This window comes from Euprymna scolopes, chromosome 18 (assembly GCF_053919585.1).
Source record: "Euprymna scolopes isolate OS-2025 chromosome 18, ASM5391958v1, whole genome shotgun sequence".
Lineage (NCBI taxonomy): Eukaryota > Metazoa > Mollusca > Cephalopoda > Sepiida > Sepiolidae > Euprymna > Euprymna scolopes.
The window spans coordinates 83,001,454-83,017,168 of NC_136499.1; the positions used below are offsets into that span (position 1 = coordinate 83,001,454).

The following is a 15,715-nucleotide window of genomic DNA, read 5'->3' on the forward strand; positions in this document are numbered from 1 at the left end:
CTAAACTTAAACACCATTTTGCATGACATGGAATACCAGATCAGGTGATAACTGATAATGGGCCATATAGTAGCCAGAAATTTTCTACCTTTGCAAAAAAGTGGTGTTTTACACATACACCGGTGAGTTCATACAATAGCAAGGCAAATGGTAAGGTGGAATCTGCAGTAAAACTGGCAAAAAACCTTTTCCGGAAAGCGATGGAAGATAAGGCTGACTCATACCTAGCAATATTGGATCACAGGAATATGCCAGGGAGGAGTCTCTTATCACCAGCTTAGAAGCTGATGTCAAGGAGAACAAAAACACTTCTCCACACCAGAGACAAAACTAAGCCCGATCACTATATTTTAGAGACTCTGCTTTCATTCTTAGACTTTTTTTTTTTTTCTGTTTTGTCATTGAGAAAAGAGAAGATTTTTCACCGTCTCGAGTTGCATCCCTTACCGGTGTACGTTTTGCTTTGTTTACAATGATAATAAAGACTCCATTATGTAAAAGCCGATCGATTGTTCTGTCTTTTCTAATTCATTGACATCCTCAATAAGATAATGACACACTTACGTAATGGCAGTCTTTTCAAATGATTGTTTAAAAAAAATTCTTTTATTTAAAAAATACATGGAATATAAAATATAAATATGGACAAATTCTCATAAATGAAGAATGGAAGCATCCATTGATTAGTATTTTTATAGGTAAGTGATTTTTTTAATTTATGTATATTTATTATATTTAGATTAAGTTAAAATTCGCTGAATTTCGTGACATCTTCTTTAAAGAAAACCGATTAAAAAAGATATTGTATATTTTTTGATAAAACCTTTTATTATTTTAAAGTTTAGTCTTTGCTCCTTTTATTGAAACAAAAAAATAGGGTTTAAATTACATTATTTATATGGTTATAAGCTTAAAAAGATAGCGAGTCTATTAATCACTCCTTTTTTTTAATGGCGACTTCTGACACTCCTAGTGACCACCAACAACAACTATAGTTTAATTTTTTTATGATGGGTATCATGCTTCCATCAGGCAACGCTGATTAACGGGTCCTGCTAGTTAATAATAATTGTAACAATCGCACTGGAACAATGAGACCTTGTATAAAAGCACAGTATATAATTTTATTTGTTGCAACACTAAGTATGGTGACTAAAAAATGTAAGAACAAAACCGTTATCATTTGTAAAAAGATGATGTTAATATTAACATAATTTTTTGTTGCAACATTTAAAATATGGTGACTTATTAATGAAAAGAGGGCACCGAAACAATATGTAAAAAAGATGCTGTTAAAAATTACACCATATAATTCTTTTTTATTAAAACATTTTAAATATGGTCACTAATAAATGTAAAGTGGGCGCGGAAACAATTTGTAAGAACGTGTTGTTAAAAATCACATTATATAATTTTTTTTGTTGCAACATTTAAAGTATGGTAACTAATAAATGTAAGGAGAACAAGGATACCATTTGTAATAATGGGTTTTTAAAAATTAGAGTATATATTTCTTTTTGTTGCAACATTTTTATTATGGAGACTAATAATAAAAATGTTGCAACACAAAGAAATATATACTCTAATTTTTAAAAACCCATTATTACAAATGGTATCCTTGTTCTCCTTACATTTAGAGGACATGGGAACAATGTGTTTTAAATTCACAGTATATAATAGTTTTTTGTTGCAAAATTTTTAGTATGATGTCAGTATGGTATGTAAGGAACATACAGGAACAATTTGTAAAAAATGTGTTAAAAATCACAGTATAAATTTTTTTTGTTTCAACATTTTTAGTATAGTTACTAATAAATGTACAGAAAATATGGGAACAATTTTTATTAAGGTGTTCTTATAAATCACAGTATTGTAAGAGTATCTTGTGTGGGAGACGGGGAGTCTCGTCGTGGGCGACGAAGCGTTTCACTGAAGAACCACGGCAACACACAGCAAACCAACAAACAATGACAGCCACGGCACGAAGGTAACTAACAAAGCTCAGCTGACTGCACGAATAGAAACGGAACCCAACGGTCACTGTACTGATCGCCACGAACGTCAGAACCCGACTGCCTCGCACCTCCAATGGACCGATTTTTATTACTCAAGATGGCCTAGCTAATTTGCATCCCCGCGCGATCCTGCGAGATTCCGTCTCTAATAAAAGCAGGCAGGCGCCATCTTGAAACTCTTTCTTCCGCTGCCCCGACCACAGGATCAGCCACCACCCCACACGCCAGGCACACACGGACCCTCTTGCGCCGAGGGCTACGGTTAGTCTCACACTCCCCCCTGGTCTCCAGATCACATACGTGACACGGCGGACGTGGCCGTTTGATTCGAGCACTCCTGCGGAGGGATATTGCCGGGACTTCCTCATCGGAGCTCTCAGAAGTGGCATCGGAAGCATCAGCATCAGCATTAGAGCTCGCAGTTGAGTCATTAGGTCCATGAGGCACAGGTTGGATCCATCGCTCATCGTCGGATGACTCGCTCCTTCCACTGCTCGCAGTTGAGTCACCAGGTTCGTGGGGCACGGGTTGGATCCATCGCTCATCGTCGGATGACTCGCTACTTCCACTGCTTGCCGATTGGTCAGCGCTTAGAGCGGGCCGGACATCCCTTACGTGGCGCGGAGTATCATCGACTAGTATGGCCTGTTCACTGATGACGCCGGTAACCCGCCCCCTCCAAAAGCTGCTGGTGCACCGGCCGCCGGGTGGCTTCACCCAGACGGTGTCTCCCACTTGGTACGCCCCCTGGGGTTCTCGTTGGTCGGGTAGACACACTTCAACGTCCTTGACGCGCACGTGATAGTGATGAATCACATCAGCGGGCGCACTGCCGCCAGTCACGGTGTCCTTAGGCGTTGTGTTGTATCTGTAAACCGCCTCCGCGATTGTACACTTCTTCCTGGCCGCGATCCTCTTCACGGTTCGGTGGCATCGCTCCGCTATGCCGTTGCCGCTCGGCACATACGCGCATCGGTGTCGAAGGCGGATCCCCCAGTCGTCCATAAAATGCCTAAATTCCCTGCTGCAGAACGCCGTGTCGTTATCCGTGAGGATCTCCTCAGGCGGCCCCCTTTCGTAGAATATGGATTCCAATTCGTGGATGACACTGGTGGAATCCTGCCTTGCCAATTGGCGCCAAATCGCGAACCTCGTTGGCCCGCAGTCTATCAGCGTGAGGAAGTGTTGGCTGCCGTAGTGGGTTATATCCATACCCAACCGACTCCAAGTCGCGTCCACTCCCAGCTGTCCTTTCCGCCATCTGGCTGGGGCGGGGTCGATGGACTGGCATGTTTGGCACTCCCTGACCACTGCTCTTACTGCGCTTTTTGGTATTGATGGTCTAGCCAACTTCACAAAGTAGTAGGTCCGTTGTACTCCGGGGTGCCCACTGTCGTGATGTATCTTCCTGATTTCGTCCTCCTCGACGGAGGCAGCACACAGAGACAATGGCTTAGCTTCTTTCTTCATAGCCTCATACCATCTCCGTGGTACCCGAGTGAGCTTGTCGGCGAGGTTGTAGTCCGAGGTGACGAGCACTACGTCTACGGACAGGTTGTACTCCGTCACCAGTTTTTTCACAGTCTCGAGCCTCCGTCTTATCAGCATTTCGCTGGCTGCCTTGGTGCGTGCCCTGGCCTTGCTCGTGAGTGTGTCCGACACCCAGTGGTGCACGCAAAGTGAGTCAGTGTGCACACGCAGTTTCTTCACTTCCCATTGAAGTGCCAGGTTAATGCCCTTTATTACAGCGTCGAGTTCTGCCAGGTTGATATGGGCAGCATCATTCGCCGGTCGCAGCCAGCAGGCATCCTCAACTACGGCCCCATCTTTCTCCAAAACTACACCGATCGCTAGAGAACTTGCGTCCACCCACACGCTCAGTTCGTCTCCCTGCACGCACCAGTCCCCTGTGGCGGGGTCATTCTTTTTCACACTAGCGACGGTCTCCTTTAACATTCGAACCAATAGTTCGTCGGTTATCTCATCGTCCCAGCCTTTGGTGACCGCATTTGCCCTCCTTTTTATGATGCCTGTCGCTGCACGAACCCATCCGCATACTGGAAGGTGCCCCACAAGTTTCCCGCACAGGGAGAACACGGCACATCTTGTATAAACGTCGGGTACGTCGGGAACTGCGGTTCCACGCCTCCACTTCAGGATCCCTCGCTCCTCTTGAACGCTCAAGCCCAATACGCGGGCACCATCCTCAAGCCGCTCAGAGTCCTTGCAGTTTAGACCAAACTCGGCAAGTTTGGCTCTTACGCGCGAAGAGGACACGATATCTTCGTTCACGTATATATCGTCAATATACGCAGATGTTCCCTTTCTGATCCATTCTTCTTGTGACAACACGGCATTGACGATAGCCTTCATTATCTGGGGTGCTACGTTTAGCCCAAATCCGAGTCGCGTAAGACAGTATCTCTTCCCGGAAAACATCACTGTCTGGAAAGGCCACATCGCCTCGCCGATCCGGACCTGCAAGTATGCTTTTCTCAAGTCCAGTAGGGACACATTGGACCCCTGCCGGCGCCACTTTCGCAGCTTGCTGGCACAGATGTCGGCGTCCGCTGTGAACGCATCAACGTGCGCATTCAACTCACGGTAGTCCATTACCGGCCTCACCTTTGACTTGTTAGGTTGGGCAACTGCCATCAGCGGTATCAGGCCCTTGGGGGGTCCAAGTTTGTCGTAGGGGTATGGAATCAGCCAACCGTTCTTAATCCATTCACGGAGCTCGCTTTCGTATGCAGGCCTTATCTGGTCGGGCATACGGTACTCTGCCACTTTGTTTTGTAGTTTGGCCGGTTCCTTGTCTTCTGACCACCTCCAAGTGGCGGTCCACGCCTTCTGTTGGTCGTCGAATTCCGCACTGAAGTCCGGCTGGTCGACTCTTAGTGCTGCGCACACCGGGGGCCCATCCTGAAACTCTACAACGCCAGCGCGCGTTATGCGCACGCCGCCCAGGGCTTTGATGGCATCGTAGCCTAGCAACAGGTCGAAACTCAGCGGCTTTTCGCGTGTCACCAGCGCTTCGACGTTGGCCGAGTTCCCAGTTCTTGTGCGAATGTGTACCACACCCACGCCGCAACACATTCGTATTTTTCCAGTGATGGTAGTTATCCTGACGTTCTTCTTTTTCCACGCCCGACAGAAGTCCGCACACACTATGGTGCGGGAGCAACCGGAATCAAGGAGGGCTGAACATAACGTGTCATTAACTCGGACCTGAATGACAGGGAGCGCCTTGTTTATTTTCTGTTCGGGGAAGAGGTCGGCACTGGCACCTTGTCCCCGTCCCTGTTTCCCGCACAGTCTCGGGCCATGTGCCCAGTCTTGTTACAGCGGTAGCAGCGAACAGCCGTTGACCGCCTTCTACAATTTCTTGCCATGTGGCCCCGCCCGTTGCATCTGTAGCAGATGACATCACCTTGCGGGCTGGGTCCCTGAGACAGTCCTTCGCCACTTGGTGGGGCCTGTGCGACGGCGACTACCGGTTCCTGTACCGTCGAGTCATCCTTCATTATTGTCCTGGCTCTGTCCACTAGGTCACTCAGCGGTAGTGAGGACATGGTAGAGGTTGCTCGCAGGAGCTGCTTTGCTCCAGCGGGGAGTCCTGACAGGAATTTGTAGGCTAGGGCCCTCTCGGGAAGACCGCCGAACAACACCGTCAGCTTCTTAAGTTCGGCGAGATACACGTCCACAGTTTCGCCCAAGCGTATAGACCTCGTCTCAAACTGCTCCCATGCAGTGGCGGGGTCAGTGGCGAACGCCTTGTACAACGCCACCTTGATACTCGAGTAGTCACACTTCTCCTCAGCGCTGAGTTGCTGATATACAGCGAAGGCCCCGCCGGTCAGCCGCAGAGGAATCACGCGCTCGACATTTTTCACGCCGGATAACTGACAATGTAACTCGACCTTCTCAACCCAGCTGAGTACCGGGTCGGATCTGTCGAATTCCGGTATCAACTTTAGATCGAACCTATCCGCCATTGAAGAAAAGAAAACCAAGTTCGGAGTGGGGGGGCCGAAATAGCTTGTAAGAGTATCTTGTGTGGGAGATGGGGAGTCTCGTCGTGGGCGACGAAGCGTTTCACTGAAGAACCACGGCAACACACAGCAAACTAACAAACAATGACAGCCACGGCACGAAGGTAACTAACAAAGCTCAGCTGACTGCACGAATAGAAACGGAACCCAACGGTCACTGTACTGATCGCCACGAACGTCAGAACCCGACTGCCTCGCACCTCCAATGGACCGATTTTTATTACTCAAGATGGCCTAGCTAATTTGCATCCCCACGAGATCTCGCGCGATCCTGCGAGATTCCGTCTCTAATAAAAGCAGGCAGGCGCCATCTTGAAACTCTTTCTTCCGCTGCCCCGACCACAGGATCAGCCACCACCCCACACGCCAGGCACACACGGACCCTCTTGTGCCGAGGGCTACGGTTAGTCTCATATGTAAGGAACATACAGGAACAATTTGTAAAAAATGTGTTAAAAATCACAGTATAAATTTTTTTTGTTTCAACATTTTTAGTATAGTTACTAATAAATGTACAGAAAATATGGGAACAATTTTTATTAAGGTGTTCTTATAAATCACAGTATATAATTTTTTGGTTGTAATATTGTTAGTATGGTGACTAATAAATGTAAGAACACAACAATTTATAAAACATACTTATAACATTTTAATACTTTATAAATGAAAGCAGGACACCGTTACGATGTGAGCAGAAACAATTGGAACTTTTTTCTTTTGCAAGTCAATGCATCTCCCCTGTGATATTTGGCCACATATTGACCAATTTTACGTGCGGCACATTGATCCTTTCTCTCCCCTAATGAAATCGGACAGCTTCCGGTTTGAAGAAAAAATCTCTTCCTTACCGAGAGAGACGCCTAACTGATCAAACCCTTTTCCTCACTCTCTCTCCATCTCTATATTATTTCATCTGGTATCAACGATTCCTACTGGGAATAACTACCATGATAGCACCAGGTGACCAGAGTCCAGCTTTTACCCAGGAATAATATCTCCCTGTGAACATTCGCCTGAATAAACCTTTTCTTTGTTACATTTATTGAAGTTGTTGTGTTCGTTGTTTCAGAAGCTTGTGTTGAATTATTTTCTGAGGTTGTGCTCCAAAAGCACAAACCCTAAAATGGTGACCCGAACGTGATACACAAGCATTTCTGAATGGCGAGCCTTCTTCTTTCTTTTTTTTTTTTGTTTGAAAAACCGAATACAGTAAAGAAAAGCCAGCAAACAAAAATTCGGCCCTGAAAAGCAACGCCGGGAAACACTTTCACCAAGAAAAGCGTAACACGATTCGAACAGGCTTCTTACCAAATTGAGAAGGGCATTATCTTCTTAAGAAAAAAAAAAAAAAAAAAAGACGCTATTTCCTTGTTCTGCACCTGACCTTTGCCGTTTTCTTAACCTGAGAATAAATATATACATAAATATATTTTAAGGGGTCAGTGCCACATCTTTTGACACACGTGGTTGATATATTCTCTCAGAAGAAAACACGAGTTGACACATCAGATAGCAGTCCGTAAATGACAGACTTCGAAAGCATTTATAAAAAAAAATACACACACACACACAAGTATTAACTCTTTTACCATTTCCCTTCCTTTTAAAAGTATATCTTTCTATTTCATTTTACTGTAAAATCTTTTCTATTTCATCTCTTAAGCATTTTCTCTCTAATTTTTGTCTTGTGCTAAATATTTCCCGTTTTTTCCCCACGTGGTCCTTTGACAATGTCCTATCTGTATTTCAAAAAGTTGATTTTTTTTGTTCTCTTTTGTTGCTTCCTCTAACAAAAAAAAATGGCTATGACTTTACCTGCCTTCACAGGCGACGTTCGAGTTTGGTTTGCTCAACTTAAATTCTATTTTTCGGCAAACAACGTCATGTAGCAGTGAAAACTGCACATACTTTTTAGTGCATTCCCTGCATTGTTAATGCCAGTTGTCAAAGATTTGATAACTAACAGCCCTCCGTGGGAGGTTCTGCTCCAGACGTCTATGTTGGCAGAAAAAACATTTTTGGACATTAGTGCATGATGAGCTTTTGGGGGCCGTATGCCAACCGAGTTGCTCCGCAGAATGACAGAGCTAGCAGCAAACATCCCCGCTGACAGTGCCCTTATAAAGCAGCTTTTCTTTTCGAGGCTCCACAAGTTAAGGCACGAGAAGCATCCCATTGTCAGTGGCGTCAGCAGATAAAGTGATAGGCTTCATTAAGGGGCCTACTACCGCCTCCATCCCTCGCCCACAGGCCGCAGACTCTGCATATTCTGTGACTGCTAGGGATGCAAGTCGAGATGCCACGTCTGTGGCTATACTCGATGCTATTGAGCACCTCAGGTTATGAAGCTAAATACGGGTAGGTCACATTCGCTCAGACACCACTACAAGAGCCGCTTGCCTTCTCCACACTACCGCCACCGTTCAAACATGTCAGGATTATGTTTTTACTATACCATTATGGTGCTGAGGCGCGAAAATGCAAAAAGCCATGTTCTTACATGAACCAGAGAAACTAATGTCTGGAGAGCTGAGCACGGGATATTTACAACAACCGTGCCTATTTTATCACAGACATGTTGCTTGTTAGATACCAGAGCTGCTTGCAGTATCTGGCCACTGAAACTTCTCACTGAGAAGCCTTCAGTGTCATCCATCACACTGCAAGCGGTAAATCACTCCCCCATCCCCATGTACGGTCAAATTTCTCGTTCTCTGGACTTGGAATTATGGAGAGACTTTATGTGGGTCTTAAACTTAAGGCAGTGAAGGCAGAATTCAATCATATGCTGCAGCTAGGAATAATACGCCCTTCGTCCATTGGCTTCCCCTTTGCATATGGTCCCAAAATGAGATGGAGATTGGCGTCCGACTGGGAACTACCAACGACTCAATGCCATGACAGTATCTGATCGTTATCCAATCTCACATATACAAGACTTTGCTTCCTCTCTGCATGATTGTAAGGCCTTCTTCAAATTAGACCTAGTAAAGGCTTACCATCAGATCCCAGTGAATCCGGCTGACATACCCAAAACTGTGGTAACAAGTTCATTTGGAGCGTTTGAATTTTTAACTATGCACTTCAGTTTAAGAAACGCAGCTAGTATTTTTTCAGCGCTTCATGGACGAAGTAGTGCGTGACTTCGTCTATAACTATATAGACGACATTCTCGTGGCAAGTGTCTCAACTGAGGAACATGTCACTCACCTCCACCTACTACTCGAACAGGTTCAGCAATACCAGTTGAGGATTAACCCTGGTAAATTTGTTTTCGGTGCTTTGTCACTAGTTTTCCTGGGCCACATTATCAGCGCAGACGGTATATCTCTGTTACTGGAGAAGGTGAAGACTCTACAAGACCTTCAACCACTTCACTTCGCCAAGGCACTTCCTCGGTTAAACTATTATAGATGCTTTATTCCACACTGTGCGGATCTCCTAGCTCCTTTTTCTGACCTGTTACGTAACAGGAAGAAGAAAAATGAGTAAATCTCACTAAATGAGATTCAGATTAAAGCTTTAAGTGAAGTGAAAACAAAACTGGCGACAACATCTTTACTTGCACATACTGTACCTGATGGCCCAGTTTTCTCTGGTTGTTGACGCATCAGGCACAGCTGTAGGTGCAGTGTTGCAACAGCAGCACCAACAACAGTTACAACCTCTCGCATACTTTTCAAAACAGTTGAAGCCGGCGGAACAATGTTACAGCATATTTGGCCATGAACTCCTAGCAATGTACCTCACAGTGAAACATTCCAAACATTCACTCGAGGGCTGTCACTTTGTGATCTACACTGATCACCGTCCGCTTACATATGCACTGCGTTCTAAGCCGGACAAATATTCTCCCCGCAAAACGTGCCACTTGGATTTTGTTTCGCAATTTACCAGCAATATCCAACATATCTCAGGTGAGCAGAATGCAGTTTTTCCCACCTTTCCATTAATTCTCTGTCCTCACCATCGAATATCGAGTTAAAGCAGTTGGACACTTTGGATCCGTTGTCACCTGAATTTGCAACTTGCAAATTTGCATACCTGCTCGTGCCTACCTCGAACACACAGATCATTTGTGACACTTCAACGGATTCACCTCGACCATTTGTTCCATTGACTCATCGTAGAGTTGTTTTTGACACTCTACACAACCTGGCGCACCTCGAATGCAAAGCCACAGTGAAGCTGATTACAGCTAGATTTTTCTGGCCAAATATGAGGTGTGATATCACTGCCTGGACACATTCCTGTGTATCCTGCCAAAAGTCAAAGGTGCACAAGCATATCTGTGCACCCCTCGGAACATTCAGCACTCCAGACGCTCGGTTTAATCATGTTCACATCGACCTGGTTGGATCTTGGCCGGTCAGTCAGGGATTTACTTATCTCCTGACCTGTATAGACTGTTTCACACGGTGGCCTGAAGCCATTCCCCTCACAGACATTTCGGCTGAGTCCGTAGCACGAGCCCTTATATCAGGCAGGATATCGAGTCACAGAGTTCCCACCACCATCACCACTGATCGTGGCATACTGTTTGAATCCCACCTCTTCCAGGAACTTTCCAGGATTCTAGGGATCTAATGTATTCATACTACAAGTTATCACCCTGCTTCTAACAGGATGATTGAACGCTTCCATTGCCAATTGAAAGCAGCATTATGTGCTTACCCTGACCAACGACGATGGAGCAAATATGTACCGGTTGTCCTTCTTGGCTATCATGCTTCTATCAAAGAGGACCTGGGATATTCTGCAGCCGAACTTGTCTATGAAGTACCTCTATCTTTGCCAGGCCAAATGCTGAGCCCAATAGAGTAAACAACAACCGATTCGGCTCTGTATGTCGACTGACTGTGAGCTTATTTTTATAAGCTCCCACCGATCCAGACTAGGGAACAGACCATAAGATCTTCAGTCCCAAAGGACATTTCATCTTTGATTCATGTTTTTCTGTGAAAAGACGCCGTGAAAGCCTCCCTAACTTCATCCTATACTGGCCCTTATCGTGTGCTTTCACGTACTGATAAACTTTTCACCTTAAATATCAGTGATAAAAGAGAAACTGTCTTTATTGATAGAGTAAAAAAAAGTCTTTCTCGACACAAAAACACACGATCCCCGCTCCTTACACACAGCATCAAGATACGCATACACCTGAAGTAAATGCTCCAAGTGAAGACTATTATGTCACATAGTGGTCGACGGGTACATTGTCCGAAGAGACGGTGTAAAACTTTGTATTTCTGTTAAGAAAAAAAATTTTTTTCCTAGTTTTCCCTTCTTTCCCCCCAAAAAAAAGAACGTTTTATAACAAAAAAAAGATGCAAATATTCCCCAACTTTTCACAGAAAAGTAAGAACATTTTTTTCCGTAAAAATAAATAAAATAAACTGACATTTTTATTTTTCACTATTTGTTATGCAACCTTTTTCTCTGTCGGCTTTCAGCATAAGCAGGGGGTTATGTAGCAGAAACAAATGGAACTTTTTCTTTTGCAAGTCAATGCATCTCCCCTGTGATATTTGGCCACATATTGACCAATCAGGGGTGCGGCGCATTGATCCTTTCTCTCCCCTAATGAAATCGGACAGTTTCCGGTTTGAAGGAAAAAATCTCTTCCTTACCGAGAGAGACGCCTAGCTGATCAAACCCTTTACCTCGCTTTCTCTCCATCTCTGTGTTATTTCATCCGCTATCAACGATTCCTACTGGGAATAACTACTGTGACAGCACCAGGTGGCCAGGGTCCGGCTTTTACCCAGGAATAATATCTCCCTGTGAACATTCGCCTGAATAAACCTTTTCTTTGTTACATTTATTGAAGTTGTTGTGTTCGTTGTTTCAGAAGCTTGTGTTGAATGATTTATTTTCTTAGGTTGTGCTCCAAAAGCACAAACCCTAAAAATGTGTTAAAAAATGTTGTAAAATAACATTATACAAATCTTTTTGTTTTAACATTTTTAGTATGGTGACAAATAAATGTAAAGAGGGAAAAGTTTTTTTAAAGATTTTGTAAAAACCATAGTGTATAATTACTTTTTTTTCAAACTTTTTAATAAGGTCACTTATAAAGTGGGCACGGGAACAATTAAAGCATATATTTTTTGTTGCAACATTTTTAAACAAATAAATATAAGGAAAACACAGGAATATATTGTAAAAAAGTGTTGTTTAAATCACAGTGTAAATATTTTAGTTGCAACATTTTTAGCATATTTACTAATAAATGTAAGAAAAACAACAAAAAAACAGTTTATAAACATATGTTGCTGTAAATCAAATATGTTGTTAAAAATCACAGTGTACAATTTTTGTTGCAAAATTATTTGTATGGTTACTAATAAATGTAAGGAAAACATGGACACAATTTGTAAACACGTGTTGTTTAAAATCAGAGTATATGATTTTTTTGTTGCAACATTTTTAGTATGGTTTCTAATAAACGTAACAAAAACACTGAAATAAATGTTTAAAAAATGTTGGTAAAAATAACACAGTATACAAACTTCTTTGCAACATTTTTAGTATGGCTACTAAAAAATGTAAGGTACACATTGAAACAATCTGTAATAATGAGTTGTTAAAAATCACAGTATACAAATTTTGTTGCTGCAATATTTTTAGTATGGTTACTAATAAATGTAAGGAAAGCACCAAAACAATTTATCAAAATATGTTGTTAAAATCACGGTATATATATTTCTTTTTGTTGCAACATTTTAAGTGGGGTGACTACTAAATGTAAGCACAACACCGGAACAATTTATAAAAAAAATTGTTAAAAATCACAGTATATATAGTTCTTCTTGTTGCAACATTTTAAGTAATGTGACTAATGTGGAGAAATGCGTGACTTACCTGGATAGACCACGTGCGGGTCGGTCACCAAAAATAAATAAAAAGAAAGAAAAGAAATGGTCAAGACTCTTATTTATAGAGTAGTGATCACGTGAGTTAGAAGAATATGCAAATAGAGGTGAACGATTTTGCGATATAAAAAGCCTGTGTTGTTAAGAGGAGGGGAGACTGTTGGCAGAAGTCAGTGCTGTCAGACGTGCTTTAGAGTTTTGTTATTATATGCTGTGTTCGATTGTTGGGAGAGAGAAAAGAGAAGAGGAGGAACCAAGAAGACATTCTGCAGATACTTGACTTTGTGTTGGTTTTAAGCTATCTCGGCGCTTGGTGTGCGGTTACTAACAATGGACAGATTCGACATTCGCTTAATACCCGAGTTCGACGGATCTACCACTGGACCGGCTGTCGTTGAATGGATTGAAAAGGCAGAGAAAATCTGTAAACTGTGCAAAATTAAAGAACCAGCCACAGTTATCCCTTTGAGGCTAACCGGAGGGGCCTATGCAGTCTACCAACAACTCGGGGATGAACCAGACTGGGATGAAATCAAGCAGAGCCTGTATACAGCGTTTGGTACAGATCCATTTGTTGCGTGGCAACAGTTCACGAGCCGGACACTTCAACCCAAGGAAACAGTCGACGTGTACCTAGCCGACCTGCGAAAATTATCTGTACCGTTTGGTGGGGTCAACGATAAAATATTAAGCTGTGCTTTTTTGGTAGGCCTACCCGAGGAGGTCAGTAAACTGTTGCGGGCATCATCAAGAATCGATGAATTGTCAACTGATGAGTTATTGGCCCGAGCTCGAAACATCTGTAAGGAACAGGAACCAATTGCAGCAGCAGCTCGTTTTCGACATGGAGGCAATGTGGACTCTCTTCCAGATAGTAATAAGCATGCCACCCCAGTGTGCTATAAATGTGGGGAGGCCAATCATTTTGCTAAAGAGTGCCGGAGTGATAGGAGAGGTGTATATCCACAATCAAAGAGACCAGTGCAATGCTATCGCTACCCTTGCCCCCTGCCAACCAATAAACACAGGATTGCCTGTCATTAGCGTTAAACTTGATGATGTGCAGTGTTCAGCACTTATAGACACGGGGTGTTCCCGGTCTATAGTTAGTTCCCATTGCTGTCCGGTGTGGCGGAGGAACCCAGTTGGCGTTATGACCATCAATGGCTTATCACGGGTATGTTGTGGTGAAGGGACAGTCACAATCTGCACTGAGAAGGGTGACACAGCTAAAGTTGACGTTCTGGTGATGCAGGAGAAACCCCTTGGCTACGACATGTTGCTTGGAATTGATGCAATACAAGCACTAGGAGGCGTTACAATCACAGCAGCTAGAGGTATCAGGCTTGGAGAAGGGAAAGACGTCTATGCAGCCATGTCGATTGAAGAAAAGGACTTCTGTGCTACATTTGATGACAACGAAAGGGTGTGGACTGCAGAGTGGAAATGGGCCATGGGCCAGGAACCAGATCGGCTGTGCAACACGATTCCAGAGTATGCAGTTTCTACCAAGAATAGGGCCGCATATGAAGAAGAACTTCAGATGTGGATTGACAACGGTTGGTTAATACCATACCCACAGGAACGTCTGGGACCACCCAAGGGATTAATTCCGCTCATGGCTGTTGAACAACCTACCAAAGAAAAAATTCGTCCCGTAATGGATTACCGAGAGTTGAATCGGCATGTTGATGCGTTTACCGGAAACGCAGATGTGTGCGCTGCTAAACTGAGAGAGTGGCGTCAAAAAGGGAGCAATGTAGCACTTCTGGATCTAAAGAGGGCCTACCTGCAGATACGTGTCCATGAGTCATTATGGCCGTTTCAGACAGTACTACTCAAGGGAAAACTATATTGTTTGACACGTTTGGGTTTTGGCCTAAACGTAGCACCCTTGATTATGACAACCATTATTAAAACTGTTTTGATGCAGGATGAGACCACAGCAAAAGCTGCTTCAGCCTACATAGATGACATCTATGTTAATGAGGACATAATGTCTGCGGATGCAGTTCGAATAAAACTGAAAGCGTTTGGGTTAATAAGCAAAGACCCTAAGTGCCTAAAGGATGGAGTGCCCGTGCTAGGCCTCGAGGTCTGGGAGGAGGGCAATACGTTGCGATGGAAACGAGGGAGCCCACTTCCAAAGTAACCCAATGTATTAACAAGACGTACTGTGTTTTCTATCTGTGGTAAATTGGTAGGACATCTACCTGTCTGTGGATGGCTCCGATCGGCAACAGGAGTGGTGAAAAGACGAGTGACTACAGTAACAAAAGGATGGGACGATGTTGCAGATGATGATTCTCTCCAACAAATGATGGCTGAAATGTTGTCCAGAGTGCATAGGAATGACCCTGCCCGGGGTGAGTGGCAAGTGTCTGGAAACGAACTAAATGCATGGGTTGACGCAAGTTCGTTGGCTACAGGTGTCGTGTTGGAGCAACTAGGTGTTGTTGTGGAAGATGCATGCTGGCTTCGTCCGAAAAATGATGCCCAACATATAAATTTGGCAGAACTTGATGCCACGTTAAAAGGTCTTAATCTCGCATTGCAATGGCAGACTAATGTTGTGCATCTCCACACTGACTCATTGTGTGTTTACCATTGGTTAACCGACACCTTGACTGGAAAGGCTCGAGTTAAGACTAGAGCTGCAAGTGAAATGCTAGTACGAAGGAGACTAGCAATAATTAAGCGTCTAGTTGACGAATACAGCTTGCAGGTAGACATTACGTTAGTCTCGTCGATGCAGAATTTGGCTGATAGCTTG

The 15,715-nt window shown here is 43.8% G+C and overlaps 2 protein-coding genes across 6 annotated transcripts in view; both read right to left on the bottom strand.

Moving 5' to 3' along the window:
• Positions 1-6,214, bottom strand: part of LOC145297670 (uncharacterized) — a 247,201-nt gene extending 240,987 nt beyond the window's left edge. The window contains exon 1 of the mRNA XM_080143849.1: positions 1,867-6,214. Coding sequence (XP_079999975.1) covers positions 2,118-5,111 — 2,994 coding nt within the window. The 5' untranslated portion in view covers positions 5,112-6,214 and the 3' untranslated portion in view covers positions 1,867-2,117. The remainder of the gene's footprint in view (positions 1-1,866) is intronic.
• The window catches only part of LOC145297671 (A disintegrin and metalloproteinase with thrombospondin motifs 3-like), a 1,581,225-nt gene that overhangs the window by 918,252 nt on the left and 647,258 nt on the right, over positions 1-15,715 (bottom strand). The window lies entirely within an intron of this gene.